Here is a 27,618-nt window from a genome sequence, read left to right as displayed (position 1 = left end):
TAACACTGTATGAACTTGTGAGTTTATGTATTGTTTGTTTGTTTTATTCATAACTTCAGTTCTATTTAGTCACGTCTTTCTGTACAATACAAAATTCAAAAAATAAAACAGTCGAATAGTATGAAGTATGGTTTATTAATTTTTAGAATTCCGTGTACTTATAAGTTTAAACTTTAAATATTGTGTTTTAAAAAAACAAAAAATATTTTTACACAGTTGGTAACTCTTATGCGTATCAATTACGGATCAGCTGGCAATAGCTGGTGCCTGGCTGGTCAACGAGTTTCGGTTATCAGTACCTATTACACTATTACGCTATCCGGGTTTAATAATATTTTAACAATTTATTTTGTAAGAAAAATAAATTCTGGTAAATGGATTCACTATTCATTATATTGGTGAAAAAACTTTCATAATTTGTATGAATTTTAGGCTAATCCTATGGCCATGTGGTTGATAACTTCAAGGGTTAGGATGATTCTATAGCATCCATCGGTTCGATCGGCTTTTAAAAATCGATAAAACTGTGAGTACTGTTTTTGTTGACATTAATATATTTTAATTTATAATCATTATACGTAATTAATTGCTGTACAATATTCACTAACATGTCCAAACGGTTCTCGTAGACGTAACACGTCGATGAATTTATGAACTTAGGTTTCTTACGGAGAAAGGGTTAAACATAAATGTTATTTATGCATAAAAATAAATATCATTTGTTTTACTAAGTTCATTCATCACCTTTAGAATAACTCAAGATTAATAATACTAAGGTTTACAGTTTTTAGAGTATCACAAATTAATTAAGTAGTTGGGTTTAGCACCCGTTGTTTTAAAAAAAAAAAAAAAACAAAATATTTAAATATTATGTTTAGTGTGACTTTTTAGTACCTACGAATAATTAACAGCTACTTCAGTAATGTTATTAATCATACAATTTCATACATTTCCTGGAGGCATAAGGCATTTTTGAGTATTATAATTTCATTAGAAAGTTTATGGAATTTACAAATTTGAAGTTACCAAATTGTTACACAATTTGTATGATTGTCTCTTCGGATTTCAACTATCAACTGTTTTTTAATTACAACAAAATAACTACCTACTAACTACAGTTATTGGTTTTGTTTTTTAAAAATGGATGTATCGTAAATTTTACCACTTCTTATTAATTGTTTTTTAGTCTTGTCTTATGCTTAAACTAGCTTTAAAATCACCAAATAACTCCTCCAAAATAGTAAATATTTTTTATCGATTGATTCAAAGTTCAAAGTTCAAAATTTCTGAACAGTCCTCATGAAAATTAAAATAATTAAAAAGAATTTGAAAACACGTTACTGTTATTATAGTATTATATTATATTGTTCTCTTCGCTCTGAATCTTTTATTAATTTCAATAATTATATAAAAATAATTAATATTTTAAGATTATATATTAGTTATTTCCTGTTTTTACTTATCGTTTTAATTTGTATAATCATTATTTAAAAACATTGATAAATAATTATTATGATATTAAACTTTTTTTAGATTAAACTCAAAAATAACTTTTTATTTTTGTGTTAGTCGTTAAGTGTATGTCTGACGAAAAAATTATATTATAAAATAGCTTATATCACCAACAAAAATTAATGTATTCATTTATGCTGTAATAATAACCATAAATAAATAATTCATATTTAACATAAGGTAGATAACTTGTTAAGAATGTAAAATAAATAAATTTGATAAATACTATCTGACGACTAAACGGGGTACCTAATATAAGATTCTTGACGTAAATGGTGAACTACCATTTCAGGTTTTCCAGTAACATTTAGTATTTACATACTAATTAAATACATGCCATCACGTAATACAAACTATTTTGTAGGTACCTACCTACTGAAAATAAAAATGTTTTCTGATACTAATTTAAATTTTTTATGCGCTTCATTAATCAATTGGAATTTGACCACAGATTGTAATTTAGATAGTTAATATTTAGATTTAGTACTTAAAGAAAAGCATTCAAAAAATTACGAAACTATAGTGATAGAATATAAATTAAATTAAATTAACGTAATTTATAAAAATGTTGACCTTTTACCGAACTTCTCTAAAAACTGTTATTTGGACGCAATGATTTATCATTTCATTTTAAAATTAAAAATATTATAAGATATTGTGATAAAACTTACTACCCGAGAGAGCAAGAAAAGTGTCTTGGCACTTTTACCCGATTATCTTTGTTAAGTACTTATGTATTTAAGTTTAAGCTGTATGCGGTCTGCATGTATATATATTTTAACTTTTTTATTGCTGTAAGTGAATATAATGTGGGCACATTTCTTGACACTAGTATTTAAGGATTGTTCTTGGTACAGTAACGATTACTGTTGAAATGTAGTGTACGGTGCGCCTCACTCCTCTAAGATTATCGTAATACTCGGCTTACGCTTCGAATAAATTATAATACTGTTTTACAATTAAATTGTAATTATTTTTTTTTTTTAACAGACAATAAAGTATGTGTTAATATAATTTATGGTATAATTTCTAGTTTTGAAGAGAATTCTCGTTAATGTGTATTTTTAACGAACACATCGAATGATACAATAGTGTATAGGTACAACGTATAGTTATAATTGTATTCCTTCTTTAAACATTAACAAATTATTTTTTCTACATTTAATTGGAGAAATTAACGAGTTCTTATTTTTCTTATTAGTTTCTGATGCATTAATTCAAACTTTAAAAGATTTTCTTTTCGTACCTATTTTTTGTTTTTAATTAAACATTAAATTTTTTTTTTGTTTATTTTTTATCTCGTTTTTTATGTATTTAATGTTCACGACTTTTTATTATTAAACTCTTAGAACAAATTTATTTTATTTATTCATTGTTTGGCATATTATTTATAACAGTATTAGATTAGCTTACATCTAACATATTAATTACAACGAATTGTAATTATAAAATGTATAACAAATTATTATCGACGATTACTCCCCTTGTACTACACATTATTCCTCGATACAGAATAAATAATCGTCTTTCTCTTTTTTAATTTTCATAAAAAAAAAAAACGATGAAAAATTATTTTAGAATAAATTTGTATTTAAAAAAAGAGGGTAAGGGGATGTCGCTCCGCCCTATATTATGTGTCTAGAAGGTCGCAATAATGGATGCTATTGAATTTGAATTCAATGCAGGTATATCATTGTATACGAAAAACGGTTCTGAGCGGAGACGGTATGTTAGTCTAGAATATTTTATATTGTCATTACTTATTATTGATACGGTAGCTGGTAAGTTAAATTATCAGTGATGCTGTAAACATTTTATGTATACTTAGGTTATACTCAACTAAATTTGAACTTAAAATAACTATAAAAAAGCTGTGTTTGTTCATTTTTAGATTTTTTTTGGTTACAGAATTAACTACTTAAGTAGAACCTTGATTTAAATGTTTTAATATTTAATTTGAGAAAATTTCAATGGTAAAAATTAAATTTTTTATGATCATGTATCATGTATCTATGTAGTATCATTTTTTAGAGTTACACTAAAAACCAATAGGGTTTTCTTTCCAAAATTAGTTTTGCGTAAAAATTCCTTTTTTTTCCTTAAATTTTTGTTTGTTTTTCCTGTCGCTTTTGAAAACTATTTTAAATTTTAAATTTGTACCTTCCAAATGCACCAACTAAATTCACTTTCCTACCGAAAAAGTTTCTGTTCAAGAAAATCGAAGCATTTTGCTCTCCCCAAACCGTGATGACAGACGCAAAAAAATAAATAAACAATTAAAAAACACTTATCAGTGTAAAATCAATACATTCATCGCTCTGCTCAGAATCTAGAAGAAATCGGGGAAGTCGCTCTATTTCATAGTATAGGTTTTGAGTGTACCTCGCCACTGAGTCACTATAATGTATGTGTTCAATTTTATTCCAGTGATAAATCATTGTAAATGAAAAACGATTTTGAGCTGGGATTGCCTATACTTATTTCGAAGTATTGTATTAAATAGTTGGGAGAGATTGCGTACAATAAAATTGTAAAATATTTCATGAAAAGATCTACTTCATTTAGGAATTAGAATACTAACTTTTTTTGTTTGATTACATTCGCATAAATTATATTGTTATAATTATTTGATTTCTTTTAATATTTCATACAATAAATAATAGCAGTTAATTAATAATTTTTAGTATCCAATCCGATTTTTTGCAGTGGTTTTACTTAAGTTCACGTTTTTAATATTTGTTGTTGTTTTTTTGATTGTTACTTTAATTTGAATTTGAATTTGAATTTACTGATTAGTACTCGATAAAACCATTCTAACAGTTGATGATTAAAGCATTTTTACTTTAAAAGTTGATGACAAGCTAAAATTATACCCCATCTAGAAACTAATGTACATTAATAATTATGATCATTAATCATTTATCATTATTATTATTATTATTAGACAAGTAACAGAAAACTATAGCGATAGATTGTATCACATACATAAATTATTTATGTACGGTGTATCATTACTGAATTTGTATAGAATAATATTTTTTATTCTCCGTAGTCTACTGGTAATAAGAATTAAATAGCTTTAAAGTTATGGATTTTTTAAAAAATATTTTTGTCGTGGTTCTACTGGTACAAATTTTTGTATAGCCATTTGTGTAGATTGAAAATTACTAATTAGACGCAGATGGTATTTACTGGTTAGTTTTCGTTGAAATTTTTTGCTATAACTTATGTAAAATAAACTTATACGTGTTAATATTTCAAAAATACCAACGTTTTGGCTCAGTTTTTTGAGTATTTGCCTCAATATAGTTAAACTTTTGATTTAAAACGATTTTTTTCAGATAAATTTAAAGTGCTTAAAATGATAATGCATATTTGAAATTTTCATTATTTCTTGATAATATAATTTACTGAGCAATTATCACACATATTTCAACGATTTACCTTATTTATTCACCTAATTAGGTACTTATTAAGGAGTTACCTATAGAGATTACAATTTGTAAATAATTATTCCTATTAAATGATGTTTTACTTTTTGTGAAAAATGTCTGAAACAACGATGTTCAGAATCGCTTTGATTATTGGTTTAATGCAATAGTCACTTTCTAATTAACTATACGCCCAAGAAGCACACACAGAACATATATTTATTTATCATTTTATTTAGGTACTCTATTCTTATACTAATCTAAGAAATCTTGTATATTATGTTTGTAATTTTATGAAATAATAATGAAATAACAGTTTAACGGTTTTCTTAAATTTTATATCAATGCAAATAATACATTTTTTTCAATAATTACTATACGTAGTACAGAGAAATTTTAGTTTTTAAAAGATAAAAATTAAAAATTGGTAATTGGATTAAAAATTTAGTAAAACTAACTTTTTGGCTTTGAATTAATATTTTTCAAAACCAAATTATTTATCTTATAAACGATTGTTGATAATTTAACCTTATCAGGATTGTCATGATATATTTTTCGAAGATAGCAGAAAACAAAAGGTGCTTACGTGAAAATGAATGAAAACGTGCCTGTGCCGTTTTGAACTTTAGATTATGATCTCGTGACTCGTGTATTACTGTATTAGCTACAACCTGCCGGAATCATTGTGCAATATTATGATTTGATCACATCACACTTATACACAATGATAATCCCGCGAGGACTGGAATAAATCATAAATGTTAAGTGTTCAAATGTCAATAAGTCGTATATTCGACAATACAATTTTATTATAAGTGACGTTCAACATGTGGATCTCTCGTAATTATTATCGACAACTATTAGCGTACGTTTCAGTCGAGTACAATGCGTACTTATATGTTGTATTCAGTTGTAGTGTGTCAGTGTGACGTGTATATCTTTACGCTTAAAAAAAATAAAAAACGTGTTTCGCTGGTGATGTGTGGTAATAATATGTTTTCTCATCGAGTTTAATAAATATATACATATTATTATATAATATAATTTTATGTGCAGTACACGCGTTTTGGGCATTCTTCGTAACAACATAATTATAACGCTAACCGAACGAAAAAATGAAAAAAAAACCGTACACGTTTCCACATACGTAAAACGGAGGGCCAAACAATATTATATTATAGTGCTGGTATATATAATGTGTGCGCACCGTTAATATAATATTATAACGTTGGCGGCCGAGAGCTAAGCGCAAGCGCCGTCGCCGGTACGCCGTAGTGTGCGACGATGGGCGAGATGAACGGCGAAAAAAGTCATCGAGCTTTGCGATCGCTGCGTTAGTCGTGCGCTAGTGTCACCGGAAGTAGAGTACGTACGAGACGCACCGCACACGAATCATCCCGTCGAATATTTTTGGTAAAATCAGTGCGAAATCGTTGAAATATCGTACGCATAATAATACTATTTTGTTTTCGTTATTATACAATACTTACGATGTTTTGCTATAACATCAATATATAGAGATTGTTCCAGGCATTTTTTGAAATTAGATATTGACGTAAAACGTCGATTTTATAATTATCTATATTCTATATATATATTATTTAACCATCATTATTGTGCTTTGTTAATTTTTGAGAATAACTTTACACAGTTTACGCTTTTCAAACATGTAGTCTTTTTTTCTAGTAAAATGTTTCTTCTTTATTGGTTCCAGGTCAGTTTTTTATACACACGAGTTGATTAAAAAGCTACCAAAATGGCGTTTGCTGGCCTCAAAAAGCAAATTAATAAAGCGAATCAGGTAAATATGACTTTTATTAATATTATATATATGATGTAGGTATGCAAATTTATACGAATTTTTTTTTATAAATTATAAAATTGAAGAATTTCAAATTACACAAATATATTATGGTTTTATAGCACACAAACAAAAAAAAACAAATATGTGTGTTACTAAAAAAGTCAATAATACTTAACAATTTATTATTATTCCATTAAAAAGATAGGGAGTTAAAAATTTATTTTCATCATTCAGGTCACATGAAGATATATTTTTGAATCAATTTTTGAATTGAGTATTACAGAATTTAAATTTTGTTTTTAAGTAATTTTTACGGGTTTTCTTAGTTGAGACGGCGCATTATATATGCAATATTAGTGCGTTCTCTTATATTTAATATTCTTTTTGAAGAATATATTTTATTTCATACTTCTTTCTTTTATTTCATGTTTTTTTTCCGGTAACGCCCTTTTATAAACTGTGTGATTTTACGTTTTTAATTGATTATAATATAGCCTGGTTAACTGTTGTAGCTAAACTATGAACAGTTTACAAAATATATAAATGAATTAACGAAGAACTGTTCTGTCATTTACTTTTGTAGTTATCTTTTTGACTTATAATAATAATAATTATTATTTAACTATATATACGAGTGTGTGTATTTTCCAATAAAATCTTATCGTGGGCTTAGCACGTGTTTGTTATACATTACAAAATATTTAAATAAATGAATCATAACTGGAGTAGTAAAATTTAAGTAATTATTTTTTGTAATAAGGTGGGCCTATTTTATTAGTATATTATATTAATTTATTTTAATAGTTTTTTAAACCTTAGCTTATTATGCGTATCATCCAATAATGCTATCATAAGAATCAAGATTCTGTTATTTGTAACTTGTATAAAATTCGCTCGTAACAAACGATTTTTATACTTTTATAGATATACATTTGCTCCTGTTTAAAAGTGTGTTGTAAATTAATTGACAAAAAAAAATGTTTACAGAAGAAAAAAATGGACGGTTTGGTTAGTACGATCGCTGGCCTACAAATAAATTTAATGAAATTAACTTTTTGCATTTTAATTTATATTTTGATTAATCGTTGTTTGTGTTGACACGGTGTGTTGCTTTAGTAACAGCAAACACAGAAGTGTATATATATATATATATATGTATAGGAAATATCAAGATATCCGAATAAATATTATAATGGTTCTTGATTTGTTTGCCATTTAAATTTGTATTATTCTTTACATTTGCTGTGATATCATATAATACGCGTTTCTATACTAAAGTAGACCTAATTTCCCTATTCGCGTTGGCGGAGAGAAGAAAAAGTTAAAACGAGGCCAAGGGAGTGTTGTTGCATTAGTGTGTGTGCGTATATATACGTCCAAGCGCGTGTGTGTGTGCGTCGGGTTGGGAGTCGAGAGCATTTTATTGATTAACAAAGCTCTGTATACCCGTGGCCGGCGTGGAAGTGGCGTAGTTCTGACGATATTGACGACGGTTGGGGGGGAGGGGGTTGGTCGTGCGATTCTTATCTGTTAGTATATCCTATATCCGTCGCCACCTCGTTATAATAATAAGGGTATTAATAAAAGACGAGCAAACTATAATGAGATATAAGCAATCGTCACATTCCTACATTTTTTTTTTATTTAGATTATACCAACCTACTTAAGAAATAAATTAAATATCCCGTGATGAATATTATTATTTTTATAAATCTATCTTATGTTTGTTTGCACATTGTACGTTGAATACTTTTCGTAATTTTTCGAGTACACCCGTTTAACAATAACGAGAAGTACATCTTAGAAATTGACGAATTATACCATACAAAGTGTCTTCATAAAGAAAACGATTGTATGTAGAATATAGATATACAAATTAAAAAAATAAATATTTGCAACGTTTAATTAGGCAATTTTCATTAATAAAAAAATGCTTTAAATACTTGAATGATGATCATTATAAATAATAATATAATATGTAAATACATTTTTTAAATCTTTAACATATGATTTACTACTCAAAAATTATTTAAAAATCTGTAAACATCCGTTAACTGAGGGTAATAGTGTCAATATAAGTATGGCCTAAATATAGTTAAAAAAACAATTAGTTATTACTTACTAAAAATGATAGATATGTGTATGTATATATTTGATTTTTCTTTAGGTTTCTTAGTGTATTTATAGTAATTTAACCATTTTTATGTTTAATAAATTAACTACAAATGTAGCTCTGCTCCTTTATTATGAAATCTTGCTAAATAAATAAAATAAAATAAGTGATGCTAGCTCATATCTATTTTATTATTATAGCTATAATACATAGTCGTATAAATAAATTATGTAGTAGATAATTTGGTTAGTGCTTGCCCTATAGAATAAATTAATAATTACCGTACTTTGGTATATATATTATTGAAATTTAATAATTCCAACTGTTAATAGTTATTGGTTATGCCTAGTATATTTTATTAGTTCAAACTCTTAAACTTGTACTTATTTTATTAGTTTATTAAATATAGTAATTTAACCTATATGTATAATTTACAGTACATGACTGAGAAAATTGGTGGGGTTGAGGGGACAAAGCTTGATGTGGACTTCGTGGATATGGAAAGGGTAAATGTTTACAATATAATATGTCTTTACTCCACGTATTATACTCTACATAAGTTGGACTATTTCTGATAATCAACTTTTTATAGAAAACTGACGTTACTTACGAGCTGGTCGAAGAACTTCAGATGAAAACCAAAGAATTCTTTCAGCCGAATCCCACGGCTAGAGCCAAAATGGCAGCCGTCAAAGGCATATCAAAACTCAGTGGTCAGGCAAAAGCATCCACCTATCCACAAGCTGAAGGTACCCTCGGTGATTGTCTGCTCATGTATGGTAAGAAGCTTGGCGATGACAGTCTATTTGGCCAAGCACTGCAGGAGATGGGAGAAGCGCTTAAGCAAATGGCTGACGTTAAGTACGCATTAGACGACAATACCAAACAAAACTTCCTTGAACCATTACATCATTTACAAACCAAAGATTTAAAAGAAGTTATGGTATGTTAGAAAAAATATTGGCCAATGATAGTCATAATTGTATCAATTAAATTTTTTTTTTTAGCACCATAGAAAGAAATTGCAGGGAAGAAGACTAGATTACGACTGCAAACGTAGAAAACAAGCAAAAGGTGACATTTAAATTTATTATATATTACACTTGTACATAAAATAGATAATAAAAAAAATTTTAAATTTGTTTTTATTTAGGTTCACACGTTAGTGACGAGGAATTGAAACAAGCCGAAGAAAAATTTGCAGAATCGTTGCATAGTGCTCAGATAGGAATGTTCAACTTGCTCGACAACGATGTACGTTTACTACTATTTAATTGTTAAAATTATTAAATGCATATTTACCTTTTTTGATCTGACACGTAGTTTATTTTAAACCATAATTGACTTTATAAAAAATGATAATATAAATATTTAGTTAAAGTATCACCTTTACGACGATTTTTGTATTTCAGATAGAACAAATATCTCAGTTAACTACATTTGCGGAAGGTCTTCTCGAGTACCATCAACAGTGTACTGAAATTCTGAAATTGGCAGTTATGGAAATTCAGGAAAAGTATGTTTTAATATTTATGGTCTATAGGTAGTTAAACGGTGTTAAACAGGTATTTTATTGGTTCCCAGACGTTTACCTACATCATATGCTTCACGATCTTTTGGCGAAATATTATGATCGTATAACAGTAATTGGGTCCAACTATAAATATGCCCAAAATATTTTATGGACATTTTAAATAATTTATGTGTATCCTGATTTGATGAAATATCTAATAAGATCCTATTATAATTAAAGTGATGATTTCAAATAAATTAATGTATAACACAGATTCAACTGAACGGAATTCACGTTTATACTATTTCTATGAAAGCGATTGGTGTTGTTATATAGGGTGGGTATAATATTTTACAATAATCTAGTGACATCGACAATCGGCATTCTTGTCCTGCCTACGCATGTTTTGACTATGTGGTATTGCATATTATATGCCTACAATTTGGCATTCGTAATACATGTGTATATGTTTTCTGATAATAAATTCAGTCATTTTTCATTCACCCTATAGGATTTTAGATGTTATTGATCATTTCTGCAGATACTTCATTAGCTGATTTTGTCTGACATTGCCGATTGATATTCGTTTAGTATTAAATACGAAATACCCGTTGATGTATTTATTGTGTATTGTATATAATAAACATATGACATTACTTTTAATGAGCTTAATTTTTTGCTGACAAAATTTAGTGGATATAACATTTATATGAACCATTTTATTGACGCTTTCTGTATTGTAGGCGTGATCAAGCCGCCAGCCGCCCGAAATTAGAATTTGTGCCTAAGACTTTGAACGATTTACATCCAGTGGATGTTATCGCAGACGACATTAATGGTAATTATTTGAACATTTTAATATATATATTTTAATTAATTCATATCAAATAACGCAGTGGTCATGTAGATGTTGAGAAACACCATTACTTTAATATGTTAGTCTTTAATATATTTTATATATATATCAACCCCGACGAAACGGATAATACGAAAATTGCGATACCTACCAGCTATAAGTTATTGTTTTATTGTAAATGATTTGGGAAGTGGGATTTCGACATTTCGTAATACCGTTTTTTAGGCCTTTTAGTTTCATTATAATATACATAGTATAACGGTTTTTTCAGACGAGTACGAGTTGATGGAACCACAGCTCGCACACGTCAAAGGTAAAAACCAAAATAACTAGTTTAATACCAACCATTTATATATTTATCGTTAGGTAAATTAAATACATGTTATGCGATAGTTTGGTTTGAACCTAACAAATTAACATTGCATTGTTTTATATTAATTATTTACAAGTACCAATACAATGTATATTTAGTTAATATAGAATTTCGCGCGTAGATAATAACTCTAGATAATAATTTTACTAAATATTTTTTTATTGAACATATACAACTTAAGCAACTAAGGCAATTAGTTTAAACATATTTTAATTAAATGTCCAAATACATTAAATATAGGTATAATATATAATATATATATTGTGCAAAATGGAATAGATTGCTGCTTAAATTTCTTTATCTAGTCTGGTATCTCTGAGGAAGGAATGAGACGTTTAAGATAAATGGGCATGTATGGCTTCATATAGATTTGAGTGAATGTTGCACTTTATATTGTTAGTCTTGCTTCATCGTATGATAGGCAATCTGTGAAGATGTGTTAATTTTACTCAATCTATTGCCTATTAATTTATTTAATATAATAACATAGGAGTGGCCACTAACCTTAATTTTGGGAGCCGCAAATTTCTAAAGTTGATTCGGGGTGGGCCACATTGTAAAGCAATGTTTGTAAAACGGAGGAATTCTGGCGCGGTCGAAACACAGTGATTATTTTTGGCTACCTATACACATATTAAAAGCTCCGTCGCCGTCGCTGCCGTGACGATCTATACCTAATAACGACTGAAATGATAATGAAATAAAAACCACTATCTTAACGTTCTAATGCAATTTTATATTTATTAATTTTAGTCTAAGTTTGGTTCAAGAGCCGCACGAAATTGATTTAAGAGCCTCGTTGTGGCCACCCCTGTAATAACATAGGTCCAGTTTTCTTTAAAAATAATTAAGCTGCGGTTTTTTAAGTTGTAAATAATACTTTAATTTTTATTTTATTAGACTCTGAAGTTTCAAACTCATAAACGCATAACTTTTAGATTTAATGTTTTACATTTAAGTAGCTCTATGATACCTGTAATATAATAGAAACAACTAATATTGTAGATTAGCGTTTACTGTAAACAATCATACGACAAAAAACATTTAATTTAATCGTTTCTAAAATGTGTTTAACTATCATAGTATCTATCCTTTTAAATTTATTTTTAGACAAAATATTAGTTTATAAATTCTATTTATTATGACATAGGTATATATGTACATAATTTGATTTTTTTTATACTTTGGCTATTTGATCAACATTTTGGAATCACCAAACAAATAATTGTATATTTGTAGAGTTATTAACGAGTTTAACCCATTAAACCAAACATTATATAAGTGCCTTAACTTTTTTCGGCTTATAATTAAGTATTGTTGAAATATTTATGGGCTTGAATCGTCAAAAATGTATATATTTATTGTGATCGTTGCTCTTACTTTTAAAGCTTATACTATAGTAGGTACCTATATACATAATTAACGATTATTATTTATTAACAAAATTGCCTTTTATTTATATAATGCGAAATATAAACATTAGGTAGTTCACGAGCTTCGTCCCCGACTCACGCAAAGTCTAACACGCTGGAATTAACGTCCGGAGCAAACCATCACGATAACCAGCATCAACAACAACATCACAATGGTACCTATTTTTGTTACTTGTTTAAAGCATGTTATGTTTCTTATTGTTGCTAATTGCTACTACATTAACTGCTATACTTTAAAGAAGCTTGTAAATATTTTAATACGCCTTCACCGCGAAGTAATTTGGTAGGTAGTTACTTTTTTATACACGCACTCTCCGCAACACGATACCGTTATTATGCGTTAATGACTGAAAATGCATTTAGGTTAATGTTGAAACGCTATTTTATTTTAATGAAAAAATTTAGTAGGTATACAAATCTTGGTAGACAATTTTTAATTAGCATTGACTTAAAATAAACTACAAAAATAAATTAGTTTCTCGTATTGGATATCATTATTTTATTTTTATATGGCAAACATGTTGTTAAAACATTTTGACTAATAATACATATTCTACATCATGTGTTTGAATTCTCCGACTAGTACTATTGATCTTTAAATAAATTTCCAATCAAAAGTCGAATGCCTAAAATTCTTAAAAATTTAACCTATTTATAACGTTTGCGAATATTTAATTTGAACAAAATTCAGTCCGTAGATTTTTATCCAATTCATACCATATAATTACTGCATGATTTTTATAGATACAAATTGATTCATATTAAATTATATTTTTTACTATTTGTTGATTTTAAATATTCTAATATATTTGTCTTCACTACTTTGTTGGACTTTTTAAATTTTTTTTCTGTTTAAATCCACTGTGAATTTCAACATTACCAGAAATTATTTTTATTTTTATTTTTTACAGCATCACCAGTTTCTTCTCCAATTAAGTCAGTTCAACGGCAAATACCACGCAACTCACCTTGTTGTACCGCGTTATACGATTTTGAAGCTGAGAATCCAGGAGAATTAGGATTTAAGGTATGTGACTAATGGCGGTATTTATTTGTATCAATCCAACCCTCTCCTTTCACTTCCCCGCTAGAGCATTGAGAATTTTAGTTATATGTTCTAATAGCATTTCTACGTGCATACAATAGTATATATATACGTCGACGTTTTTTTAGAAATGAATACTCCCTGCGAAAATGTTGGTAAACATCTATATACTCTGTATACAATATTAATATACTTTTTCTGTACATAAACGTTAACCCACCCCTGGTTTCAACTACAGCCTCTACCCCCCCCCATATATATTTCTTGGGGTTTTCAGACGTTTAATTTTTTTTTTTACCATATATGGTAAATGAATCACGTGAATTGTACAACAATTTTCCTCCAAGAAGGTAGGAAATTGAAATATTTGTAATAATATTGATATATATATATATATATATATTTAATATATATTAATTTAATATACCTTCCTATAAAAAATTTTCTTTTCAATATGTATTTCCAAAAAAAAGTATTTAAACTGCTTAATTATAGTAACCTAACATATTCTATAATTCTATACTATATGTGAATTCAGAGTTAAATGTTTGACCCCTCTCGGGCTCTCTAGCCGTCAAACTTTTACTCCAAATAATGTCTGATATACCACCACCACCCCTAACGAAAAGTCACCTAACGACTTTAACGAAAGTGCATACGTAATAATAATGACAATAACGTGTTTTCAGGAGGGCGAGACTATAATCCTGCTGAACAGGGTCGACGAGAACTGGTTCGAAGGTAGCACCAACGGCCGTACCGGATACTTCCCAGTCACATACGTGCAAGTCGTTGTGGCTCTACCTTAAGCAACGCAACTGCCATTGACGAAGACGACGACACCGAACAGACCACGACGCCAACTCCTCTGCCCCTCCCCCTGCGTAAGACTTGTTAAAAAAACGCATCATAATATTATATTATGTAATGTTGCTCATAAGCGTATAAAATGTCGATACGCTTCGTGTGTAGGTACACCGATGACATTGAAACATTATAATAATAATATATTTATTATGATTTTTAATAATATGATCGAAATACAAACCGATATACTTGTTTAATCGTGTGTTTGAGACGACGCTGTCGTCGTGCCGCTACGTAAAACTTACATTTAATCCCCTTGCAATAAATAAAATGATATAATAGAAACGGGAAAAAAAATTACCAATATTATAACACACGCTACTCGTTAATTCCATTCGGTTTTGTTGTTTGTAGGTGTATATTCTTCTTCTTCTAATATTACTATAACTACTACTACTATAATACTACTATTACTACTATAATTATAATTATATTTATTAATTATTAATTATTATTGTTATCATAATATTATATATTATATTATTATATTGGTTGGCCGCGTTTTAAGACAAGAATTGTATGTGCGTTTGGCCACAACAAACTCGTTTATTCTCCCATTCGACCGTAGGTATTAGTGAATAGATAGTATTTTTTTTTTTTTTTTTTGAACTTTTGAGAATCTTATTATATCGCGTTACGTTTTAACTTTTCTCTTCGGCTCTCTTAGGCACTCTGTGCGTTTTCGACTAGATAACACACAAGAAGGGATACATGTATTATACGTGTATTCTGTTGGTGCAAAGTTCAAGCTCAACTTGTCTCCCTGTGTTTCTCTTCCGTGGTTATAGTCACCTTAATGGTATTACATCTATGTTCCCTTAGATATTACCGACTACCAAGTAATTTATTATTATTATGCATTCTTTTTATATATATATATTAATCGTAATAACTTTATATATTATTATATATAAAAATACAACAATTCTTAAAAATTCGCTTGTTACCATTTGCTAAACAAAATGTCTGTAAATAAGTTTTCTGATAAACATTAGACAATAAATATGTTAAATACTTCAAGTGAATATTAAACAAAAAAAGTTAAAAATATGATAATACTGTTATTTAATATATATATAATATGTTATCACTTATCATTATTTGTATTTCAATGTTGAGTGTGTGTATTTGTAGTGTAACCTGCCTAGGGATAAAAAAATTTTAAACTAAATTATAACCTGCAAATTATGTTTTTCCTCGACAGTTTTAATAACAACAATTACTAATTTTTATATCTCACTAAATTTATTTTACGGCTCTGCCTCTATTCTTGTTCTCATTTAACAATAGTTTAGTAATACATTTATAATCAAAATATGTTACTCCTTTAAAAAAAATCTTTATCACAATAAGTTATAGAATTATTCTATATTGAGTGTTTTTGTAAGCGTTGGACGTCTTTATATAGTCATGTTATTGTATAACTCCATTATTTATGTATTATTTTGTAGATTAAATATACCTAAATGAAACTATACTCTGACTTCGACAAGACGCCTATAAATGTATGTTGGATTTCAAATAGAATGGATGAATGGATTTCAATATTGCGCATTGCCAGCCTTCCCATATGAGTGTTTATCTAGGTATATTTAATCTATGATTAAACAAATATAATAAAATAAACTTTTCATTTTTGTGAAAAAAAAAACAAATATAAATAAATCCAAATCGACTGCATTTTTGGAAACCAAATTATAAATTGTTTTGTTTTATTTTTTATTTTATACCTTTATAAATGTTGACGTTCCGTATTTCTATTAGTTATTACTATTTACAAAAATATATTTGTGAATTTGTAATCAACTGAACTATACCAATATGGAAGACGAAGATCGTAAATATTTTAATGATATTTAGGTTCTTCTGTAAAAATGAATTTCGAGGGAAAAGTAAGTGAATCCTTAATAGTTAATAGTATTTAAATAACAAGTTAATTGTAAATTTAAGTACACATACTGGTTATGTTACTAGTTTACTAGAATTACTAAACATATCACACAATTCATATTATTCTTATTAATTTATTATTACAATATTATGTATTATGTATTTATTATTTTTATAGATATTTTTATTTATACGTATTATAGAGTGGCCCCCCGATAAAAAAAATATGGTTGGGGGGGGGGGTCTGTTGTCACGGGATGACTGATAAAACCGCTACTGGGTACATCGGTATAAGTAAATTTGTGTATCATGAAGCTTTTGGTACTGTAATAATTATTATTTGCGACTGCATTTTTCAAACGACCACCAATTTTACATATTTTTCTGTCTATTGCGAATGTCCTTTTAAAAAAAATTAACTTTTTGTTTATGACCGTATTATTGGACAGGGCATTTTTTAAAAATTTTCCGTTCTTATTTAAAACAAACTAAAAATTACACGAGATCCACATAACTAAATAGTACGAAAATGGAGTAAATTAGCCGTCGTATAAACATAGAAAATTATATTTATTTAAGACATTGGAATTGAATGATGAAATAAATTAATTTACTATGGAAAAATTAGGCAAAGATAGATCGATACTTGATTAAGTTTGTAAATAATTCAAGTTTTAAAGAGGGAAACTATTCATATGAAGATACTACAGACGAGTGACGGCTTAATTTAGTATTTCATGCATGTTATATTTTCAAATACCCGAAGTTAATTTTAATTTTAAATGCATTGCATTAATTAGAAAAAGTTAATTCCTGGGTACTTACGTCATAATATGTTTTGACGTTTTGTATTCTAGAACAACACATTGATAAATCGAAACATTTTATTGAAAGAGAAATTGTTTGTAAGATTATTCATTCTTAAGTTTTCACATTCTGTCAATATCAAAATCGGTGAATTTTCTAGTGTTCGCGGATACCAAAATGGTAATTATGCCCCTGGTCTCAGATGATTCAAAAACAGTATTTTGTTATCTATGATATTTTATATTTTGTGTATCTTAATTTTGAATATAAAATGATGTTCACACGGCGTGTTGAATAGGCAATTTAGGTGCATATATTATATTATGTAGTATCATTGATTATCAATAGTATTGTTTATAATTAATTGTACTTCATATTTGTGAATGAAAAAATGTTTGTTCGTGGTGTTATTCTAATTAGGAAACTAAAATATGTTTGCACAACGTAAAGAATAATACCATTATGTTATTATAATTTTGTGTTCCACTACCGCTATTGTTTTTAAAATATTAAACATAAAAAATGTCTACGTTGTTATGTTATATTGTTTTTGCTTTTTAGTTATTACAGTTATAAATAGTATACATTGTCGGTCTTCCTCATGCTTTAGTCTCCAAAACAGTCATTTTCATTGGGTCCCTGTAGAAACGACTTCTTAAACTTCTATAAATGTAATTACGATTATTATGAATATATAGTAATATATTATTTTAATATATAATATATATATTATATGTTAAAAAAATTTGTAGAAGGTTAACTATTAATATTCCAAGTACAAATACCTAGACAATCTGATCTTAATGTTAAAAATAAAACACAAATTAATTATAATTTTGACTGACAAAGTCCTATTTTATTATCCACGCATAAGTTTTATCGATTTAATATTTTAATACATAATTGTGCACTAAATGTGTTAATAGTTCAAATAATTGATGATTACAATTTTAAGATTATAATATATTTTGTGCATTTTAAAGTTTTTAACCACTAATACATTTACGGTTCTAACTATTGAGGACATTTAGAAAATACTTAAAATGTTTTAATTAAATTAAATGTCTAGTTTCAATACCTATGGCAGACGGCAGTGCTTACAAAAAATATGTGTAATACAATATTCTACTACACATATGAAAAAAAAAAAATTGAATACAATTTCTTTCTTAACATTAACTCGTAATTACCCTTTTTAAACAATGGTCCAATACTTAATGTTTAACTAAATTTAATTTAATTATTCATTAAAGCAAATACAATAATCTGCATCCAAGTCTTTTAGATAACATTAAAGAAAATGTTTCCACTTATTTTTTTGGAATAATTATAAAGCAGTCTAAATAAAAAACAATGAAAGAATTCAGTTTAAATTAAAATATCTTATGTTGCGTTATAGTTCAGATATATTTGTGATTATTAAAAGGATAGAACTGTCATATAAACAAGAAGATGTTAGAATAATAATCATAAAATTAAAATAACATAATATAAAAGTATAAAACAGTCGAGTCAAGAGTTACACAATTAGAAAAATTTCAAACACTTAAAAGTTATTTTTAAATGCATTTGTTGATGATATATCATTCTTCATTTAATTCAATTTAAATGTATTTAATACCAGTTTTATGAAATGAATTGATTATTAGAATTATAAGTACATAAAAAAAACCATTTACATTTCTTTGATTGTATCTTAGTTTTTAAGTTAAATGTTTATAGATTTATTTTTTTAGGGGTTTTAGTAATATATTTTTTGCCAGGATCCATACAATTTGTTTTAAAATAAATTTATTAGAAACAATGCTTTTATTTAATTATATTTATCAACTTAATGTTAATAATATCATTAGATTTTATTATTTATTGAAATACTTATATTTGGATTTCTGAGAAAATAAAATTAATTATATGGATAAATTCTTTAAATTTATAATATTATAATATTGTATTTATCAAGTTTTCACTGAATACTGGTATACCATTGCTAAGATTTTGCTTAGACTCAAATAGCACCAACACATCCTGATTAAATTAGTAATTTGGGTATTTTATGAAAATGTAAAAATTATGTGTTTACAATGGACTGTCAATGGTCTGAGCAAGCAAATTATTATTTTTATAAGTTTATAAAAATTGGTAAATCATTGGACATTTCAATTTTATTTATTTTACTTAAATAATATCAATAAAATACAAGAGCTTTTAAAACAAATAATAAATTGGACACAAAAATGTTTTTTAAAAAATTATATTGAAAGAATTCATTCAATTTAAATTAATGTTAAAAGATGTGTATTCATATTGTTAAGTTGGATATTCTCCAATACTTTATTTTATCAACCAATGCATTTAAAATATTTTGGTACATTTCTTTTTTCTTAATTTAATGACTAAAACATAGGACAGATAGTACAACAGTTGAAAGAAATCTTAATATCTATTAGCTGTAAGACATAAATCATTTTTGGAAGTCTTGATAACAACACTAATCTAACACACACATTATACAACTCTGTATTCAATTTTTTTCAAATACTTTGTAGTGCTTATTAACCAAACAAATATAACCTAAGGACTATAAAGTAACTATTTCGTATTATATTATTTTATAATAGTTTTGCAGTGATAAAATAACTTAAAACGTTGTTATAGTAAATATTTTTAAAAATGTAATATTTTCATTACTTAAGTACTAAACTTTACTTTTCTTGGATGCATTTTGACCAATTGTCGTGGCATGGTAGAGTTTGAGCAAATTTATTGCATCTTGAGCTTCTCGTTTTTCATACAAAAACCGTCCACTAGCTTCTTTAACTTGATCTAGAAATGACCTATAGAAATATAAGATATGAGTATTAACTACTAAGCATATTTTCTAAAATAACTTTCAAGGCTGAGTTAACTGTAATCAGAAGCCTGGGTTCTATTAATTTAGGAAAAATAAAACACGTTTTTAATTGATTGATTAAATAATATAAACTACCTGTCAAATGCCATATCAACCAAACTATCTGGATCCATATCAGATAAAAGCTCAAGATCGCAACCACTCAAAAATGCTATTTGACCTATATCATTTTGCAGACGTCGAATCAAGCTGTTTAAGCTCTGTGTGCCATCAATTTGATCGTCTGAAAATTTAAAGCTTAAAAAAAAAATGTTATATAAACATTAGGTACATTAGCTAAAATGTGTAGTTTTTTACTTAAAGTAATACTTATTATGTTCAGTGGAGAAAAAACATAACATTTAAGGTAGATGTAGGTTACCTTGTTGTGTAAGCTCGGAAAACACCACCACTTTAAACATAAATTCAATAGTTTTTATCTCTAAATTTTTCTACTATAACCAAATAAAAATTTTAAAAAGTGCACTTCGTCTACTACTTAGATTTTATGACATCAATTAAAAAAAATATTAAATAGTAATATGTATTATTTTTATATTATATTTGAGAAAAAGCAGTGGCAAAACAAACCTTAAATAACCGAAAAGCAACCTAAAATTGACTAAGTCTACCAGATTATATAGGAGAACATAATATATCAAATTCACATTCTACCACTCATACATAGTAAATAAAATAAAATCTTAAATAATTTGTTATACCTTATATCATATGGACTCCATTTTTGGTCAGATTTTAAAATCATAATTAATGTATTTGTTTCCAAAGTATCGAAATAGTCTTCCTCATCAATTTCAGTGCCATCAGATTCAAGAACGACTTTAATGGGTTCATTTTCATTTATATCAAGTTTTTGTTGAGCTAAACAAAAGTATAAGTATAATATTGTATAACTAAATACTATTTTCAATATTGTTTAACGCAGGAACTTGAAATTTTTTAGATAAAGTAAAAACATAAAATACATACATTCATTAGGTACATAACAAAAATATTATTACCTTTAGTCATAAAATCAGACAATGAAGTTGCAACAATACCAATTTTGTGTTCACGCTTTGAATCAATTATTTTGTAAGGTTTACCAGTGTATTCTTCACTAGCCATTTTAAATTAATAATTCAAGTATTCAATGAAAAAACAAACATGCACAAACGAACAACGACCGGATATGAAGTATAGAAGTATCAACTAATAAGTAATAACTAGGTTATCAAATCGATAAAAAATTGGCAGGTTGCACCAAGGCTTATCAATCAAATAAATATTGTGTTATCACCTTATCGGTTCGATAATAAATATGCGAAAGAAGTGCACTTTTTTGAAAAATGTTCAGTGTGGTTATATGGTGGTTACCTTGTGACCAACTTAAGGTGGCATAGCAAGGGATATTTTATTTTTTGTCAGCGTAGCACAGCGAGCAAGTGGCCCCCATTGAACTATGTAATAGCACAGAATAAATGAAATTCTTTCTTTCATTTATTCTGTAGTAATGCTATTATATAGTTCAATGATGGCCACTATTTAGGATATACAGGTTGCCCATCGACCTATACCACGATTTAAGATCACAGCCACGTCGGTCTTAGAATATAAGGTCCGACGACTGTCCCCCTTCCGCCCATTATCCGGTATATGCTTGTTGAGGCAGTTTTACTTCCTATTTAAGCGAGTAGCGCTGCAGGTTATACTGTTTGTATGATGTTTTTTTACTGTTGTTGTGTCACTGCTGCATCACTGGTATAAATCGTGGTATAAAAATCCTTATCATTTTAACTACCCGTGTATTATGTTTACTTTACAGTTTACTGTTTACACTTACTGCTTAGCACTTAAAAAGCCACTTAGCACTTAGCAGGCAGCAGTTAGCCTTAGTGCCTTACAGTCTTACGCAATTATGGTCTGCTTACTTATAAAAGTGAATTAGCTTAAAGTATCATTAAGAAATAAAATATTTAACTTTTAAATAAAATACTTACTAATCAATAAGTTAAATTTAAAAAAGTTTAAATAACATTTATTTCGTATTGTGTTTTAAGTAAAAATATATTAATTTAATTTGTGTTGTCTGTAAGTAAACAAATTTAAAATTAATTCTGTTATTCCTATAAATATGTAAATAATGCATTTTTCTTATTTTTCACACTCAGTATCTCAAATAGTGTAAATGTTCATTTAAATAATATATAAGTAATTTTTTCCCAATATGTTGTTTTATAATTAATTATCACCATTTACAATGAGTGTTAACTGTTAAAAAAAAATTTGTATGATAGAATATAATGTATATGAAAATTGGTATGGCATTTATAGCATGAGTTTTTAGTTGAATTTGATTTTGATAATATAATTTCAGTAAAAGAATAGATTTAGTGTTTTGTTTCTTTTTTTTGTCCTAATTTCCAAAGGTAGTGTGGTTATAATATATTAAAATTAGGTTATTTATAATATAAATTCTGTGGTTAAATTAGGTATTATTAAAATTATTTATTTATTGTGTAGTACCTATTTAACAAGCATAACCACACAAAATAAAATAATTAACAGATAAACTGTATAAGAATAGAGTAAAATAATAACATAGTATAATATAATTAAACAAAACATATGATAGCATGGTAACTTCTAAGTCATAGGACGATTTTCTACAGGGGGATGTCAAGTGATCTCAACCAGGTTAGAGCTGCATTCAAAATGTTGTGAATAGGTTTGTTGAAAGCTCAGCTTAGGCAATATTTTGTGATATGTTTCATTATTTGAGATGGGTGGCCACAGTTGCAAGGAGGAGAGTCTTTCATCCCCTTTCTGATTAAATTTTTTCCATATCTTCTGTGTCCAGTTCGGAGTCTGTTCTAGGTGACTCGTTCTCGTTAAGTTAGGCGCCTAGTAATTATTTTGGTATTTAAATTTTAATGTTTAAAAAATAATTGAGTTACTAATCTTTATGTATTATACTACTATATAATATAAATAATGTTATTATTATAGCTTTTAAGATAATATAATATTTTACATCAATTTATAATGGATATTGCATTTAATTATAAATATTTATAAAATAAGATTGATACATTCATGTATACATTATTTTTTTAATCGCATGTCTAACTTAACTCATTTTGTTTGTATTGTTTTTAGAAGATTTTTGAAATGGACGAAACTGAAGTAAAAGAATATCGCTGGGAAGGCGGTTATGAAAAAACATGGGAGGAAGTGAAAGAAGACGAAGGAGGAAATGTCGAATGGTCGGTTAAAGAGATTATTGAAAAATCTAAGCGGTTACTGGCAGTTCGGCAGCCTAATGTCCGTTTGGGCATGATGCGGCATTTGTTTGTTATTGTAGATAGTTCCAATTCAATGGTTGAAAAAGATTTAAAACCTACTCGACAATTGTGTACTTATAAATTGCTTCAAGATTTCATTCAAGATTTTTTTGATCAAAACCCAATTAGTCAACTTGGTCTGATAACTACAAGAAATTCATCTGCAGAACGTATATCAGAATTGTCTGGCAATAGAAAATATCATCTTGAAGAATTGAAAAAAACTTTTGGAGATTTTAATTATTGCAATGGATTGATGTCTGTGCAGAACTCTTTAGAAATTGCATTGTCAGTTATGAAAATGTTACCTTCCCATACTAGTAAAGAAATACTTATAATTGGATCTAGTTTGAGCTCGTGCGACCCAGGTGAAATAAATACTACTATAGAAATGCTTAAAACAAATAATATAAGAGTTTCAATGATACACTTGGCTGCTGAAGTACGGATGTTTCGACATTTGTGTAATGAAACTAAAGGCAAACATAATGTAATTGTAGATGATGTACATTTTAAGCACATTCTTTGGTCGTTGGTGGAACCTGTTACTCTGCCAAATTCAGTTGATGCATCATGTGTGAAAATGGGCTTTCCCCAGGAGTTGGAACAAAAACCACCATTCACCACGTGCTCCTGTCATTTAGCAGAGGGTGGCAAATTGAACGCAAAAGGTTTCTTTTGCCCACAGTGTAACAGCAAATATTGTGAATTACCTGTGGAGTGCAAGTGCTGTGGCCTCATACTCGTGTCTTCTTTACATCTTGCTAGATCATTACATCATTTGGTTCCTATTAAGCCATTCATAAAAATTGAGCTTGAAGAAGGTTCTAGTGCCTACTGCTATGGATGCAGAAAGAGAATAAAGGTCCCCGCTGAAAATGTATACTTTTGTGAATCTTGTAAAAAACATTACTGTGATGGTTGTGACATTTATGTGCATAATACATTACACGTATGTCCAGGCTGTGCTGTTAAACGAGACGAAAAAAGATAATGTACAAAAAAAATTGAATAGTGTTTTTTTAATTATTGCATTATTTTGTGCATAAACTGAACAATTTAAGAGTACCAATAAATTGATTTTCTTTTACATATTTTTAGGCATTATTCCTATAAATTATTTTAGTTTATGTGTACAATTAAAAATGATTAAAAACAGAAAGAACTGAAATGAAACTATTTAATTTGATTCATCTTTTATACTTTAAATTAATACACAAATTAAAATAAATAGAAGTTATTAAGTATAGGTGTGACAATAATTTGGTTATTTATATTTGATATAAAATGTGAGGTTGGTTAAATTCCCAGTAAAATATATTTACTCCATCCTAGTTGGGACTCTATTATTAAATTAGGACAAATTAATGTATAACAACCTTAACATTTATACTAATAAGAAATAACACTGATCAATAATAAATACTCGAGAAATAAGTTACCAGTCACTTGACTATTATTGTTTTCGTTCAAGTATAAGTAAGCAAGTGAAGATAGAATAATAATATGATATTTTATCTAAATTTTAAATAAAATATACATGATATAGAAATAAGAAAAAAATGAGTTGTTTAGTTGTTAATTCTCTCAGATTATTGCAGTCTGCTGACTATTAATAATATGTTTGATGAACAATGTTTAAAAATTTTGAGTACTAGAAGTAATCGCACCAAAAAACTAAATAACAAACAAAAATTCCTATATATTTTTACAAAGCTGAACAATTCATAATACCATTGATTGTGTTTTACCTATTGACAAGCATGCTCACTCCTATTTTTCCATTTAATTCTGCATTTTAGGTGCTAAGTGTAGCAATGAATGTACTGATTTTACACTGAGTGTGTTTTTCTTTCTATCTATCATCTACATTTAAGGTAGTAAAATGTTCATAATTTGACTCGAGCAACTTTTCTGATAGAAAAGTGAATCTTGTTGATGCATTCAAGAAATCAAAGTTGAAAATTCCCTCTAATTTAGTTAAATGTTGGGAAAAATGGGAATTTTTAAGCAAAACCTATTTTATTTTTATGGTGTAACTCAAAAACTAATAACTTAGATACTTTATATTTTCATTAAGTGTTAATGGTCATTTTTCATACACGTGGGACAGGGGAGAAGCAACAACAACAGTAGTTCCTTCTCCGGTCCAATCACCACAGAAAACATTTTTTCAAACGATTTAGAACCTTTTAGAGCTAAACCTAAAATTTTAATTATTGTCGAAAACTAAATTTTGCCTGATTACATAACTTGTTGAAAATGTAATGCAACGTTCCACATACGTTGTAAACGATATAATTTAAAAAAAGTCCAACTACATTTTTATGATTGTCTGAAGTTAAATTTTAACAAAATTCATCGAAATCCTGAACATTTGAAATTATTTTCAGGTAGAAATGCATAAGAAATTTTTTTTACATAGCTAACATTTGCAAATTTAATAGAAGACTATTTTAAGTTTTTCTACTAAATACAAAAACAAAGTTTGCTGGGAAGCAACGCTATTTATAGCCATTAGATATTTTCTATTTTTAGTAATTATTAAATTTAATGATTTATACAAGTGTGTTAAGATGATACACCGTCTCCACAGAATTGTTTTTCGTATACTACAATTTACCATGGAATCCAAATTAATCACATCCATTACAATGAGATACTCGACAACTACTGCATAGAAACGCGTGGGTACACACTTGTCCACCTTATTTTAAATTTTTACCTCTAAAAACCTAGATAGGTAAATTTACCGCATACATGATATACTATTTTCATACCCAAAACTTCACTGATAACAGTTATCTACACAATTATTATCTTCAGATAATCTGAACGCTATATTATTTTATATTTAATCCTTTGAAGAAGTTGTTTGACTATTTTTTAATTTGTGTTTTATACTGAGCTGGTACCCGTTCGCTATTCGCAGACTGCGGTTACTACTAATTTGTAAATTTCATTTCTACATCATTATAGTTTATAGTATTCTAGTGTCTCAGTACCAACTAGTGAGTACTGACAACCTCAACAATTATATAATATTTAAATCTACAAGCAAACTTCTGAGATTGGCAATAAGAGTCTAAACGGGTTCACTTCATACAATAAATTTATTCCATATTTCCGGAATGGTTGCTTTATAAAATTGTTTTCGATGAACAGAGAATATATTATAAAAGACTCGGTGACTACTTTGGCTGTAGCCATTGCAGATCACCAACAAACACCTAATGAAAGTCATGTGGGCACTTGTTTGGACAAAGTTAACAATGTGTTTAAGCCCCAATGGATAAAAAATCAAGTAATACTCAAATATACATAATACATACTATAATAAATTATATAAATACCCATAATGTTTGCATTGAGTATGAATAGTATAACATTTATAATCAAAGATTTATTCAACAGGTATTCAATGGTTATTATAATTCCACATGTATCGTTTATTGTTAACCCGAAGTATTATTGTCATAGCCAAGATTTTGCTTTGTATGGGAGGTGACTAATCATTTTTTATATAGGAGAAGTTTAACTAGGATCCCACATAATTTTAGTATCCTGGGTTGGTAACAAACATTAATCATTTCTATTGATACATTGTATTATAATATACTTGTTATATTTACTTGTACTATGTAGCTCAATTTCAATAAAATAATAGGTGGTGCTGTAGCCCTGTATATTTTTCAAAACTGGGAAAGCTAATTAGTAATTACCCCCCAAGCCCCCCCCCC

General features: G+C 27.8%; 4 protein-coding genes across 14 annotated transcripts in view; 3 read left to right on the top strand and 1 right to left on the bottom strand.

Moving 5' to 3' along the window:
- Window positions 1-262: 262 nt before the first annotated feature.
- LOC111036265 (endophilin-A) lies at window positions 263-16,642 on the top strand. Of its 7 annotated transcripts, XM_022318243.1 has the most exons (13): window positions 263-370; window positions 433-526; window positions 6,658-6,744; window positions 9,298-9,366; window positions 9,453-9,803; window positions 9,868-9,934; window positions 10,014-10,114; window positions 10,273-10,376; window positions 11,117-11,211; window positions 11,501-11,542; window positions 13,086-13,190; window positions 13,947-14,062; window positions 14,770-16,642. In XM_022318243.1, the coding sequence occupies exons 3-13, from the start codon at window positions 6,700-6,702 to the stop codon at window positions 14,887-14,889; spliced, it is 1,215 nt and encodes a 404-aa protein (XP_022173935.1). In that variant the 5' UTR covers window positions 263-370; window positions 433-526; window positions 6,658-6,699; the 3' UTR covers window positions 14,890-16,642. The 7 variants fall into 7 exon arrangements, with proteins under 7 accessions (XP_022173935.1, XP_022173934.1, XP_022173938.1 ...); XM_022318242.1 differs by having other exon boundaries at window positions 277-526; XM_022318244.1 differs by lacking the exons at window positions 263-370; window positions 433-526 and adding an exon at window positions 6,222-6,356.
- Window positions 16,643-19,879: 3,237 nt separating this feature from the next.
- Window positions 19,880-21,825, bottom strand: LOC111036261 (DNA fragmentation factor subunit alpha-like). Of its 2 annotated transcripts, XM_022318232.1 has the most exons (5): window positions 21,557-21,825; window positions 21,257-21,416; window positions 20,917-20,946; window positions 20,631-20,792; window positions 19,880-20,478 (listed from the first exon to the last, which is right to left on the bottom strand). In XM_022318232.1, the coding sequence occupies exons 1-5, from the start codon at window positions 21,660-21,662 to the stop codon at window positions 20,340-20,342; spliced, it is 597 nt and encodes a 198-aa protein (XP_022173924.1). In that variant the 5' UTR covers window positions 21,663-21,825; the 3' UTR covers window positions 19,880-20,339. The 2 variants fall into 2 exon arrangements, with proteins under 2 accessions (XP_022173924.1, XP_022173925.1); XM_022318233.1 differs by lacking the exon at window positions 20,917-20,946 and having other exon boundaries at window positions 21,557-21,819.
- Window positions 21,826-22,205: 380 nt separating this feature from the next.
- LOC111036260 (general transcription factor IIH subunit 2) lies at window positions 22,206-24,972 on the top strand. 3 transcript variants are annotated; one of them, XM_022318230.1, is made up of 2 exons: window positions 22,206-22,307; window positions 23,694-24,972. In XM_022318230.1, exon 2 carries the CDS (start codon window positions 23,706-23,708, stop codon window positions 24,870-24,872), a length of 1,167 nt encoding a protein of 388 aa, XP_022173922.1. In that variant the 5' UTR covers window positions 22,206-22,307; window positions 23,694-23,705; the 3' UTR covers window positions 24,873-24,972. The 3 variants fall into 3 exon arrangements, with proteins under 3 accessions (XP_022173922.1, XP_022173923.1, XP_022173921.1); XM_022318231.1 differs by lacking the exon at window positions 22,206-22,307 and adding an exon at window positions 22,351-22,625 and having other exon boundaries at window positions 23,697-24,972; XM_022318229.1 differs by lacking the exon at window positions 22,206-22,307 and adding an exon at window positions 22,352-22,625.
- Window positions 24,973-26,664: 1,692 nt separating this feature from the next.
- Window positions 26,665-27,618, top strand: part of LOC111036259 (HEAT repeat-containing protein 6) — a 6,465-nt gene continuing 5,511 nt past the window's right edge. Inside the window, exon 1 of one of the 2 annotated variants that reach the window (XM_022318226.1) lies at window positions 26,665-27,182. In XM_022318226.1, coding sequence (XP_022173918.1) covers window positions 27,036-27,182 — 147 coding nt within the window. In that variant the 5' untranslated portion in view covers window positions 26,665-27,035. The remainder of the gene's footprint in view (window positions 27,183-27,618) is intronic. The other variant, XM_022318227.1, reaches the window with a different exon arrangement.

Source organism: Myzus persicae, unplaced genomic scaffold (assembly GCF_001856785.1).
Source record: "Myzus persicae strain clone G006 unplaced genomic scaffold, MPER_G0061.0, whole genome shotgun sequence".
Taxonomy (NCBI): domain Eukaryota; kingdom Metazoa; phylum Arthropoda; class Insecta; order Hemiptera; family Aphididae; genus Myzus; species Myzus persicae.
Note: the sequence above shows the minus strand (reverse complement) of the source record. Positions and strands in the feature narration are given on the sequence as shown.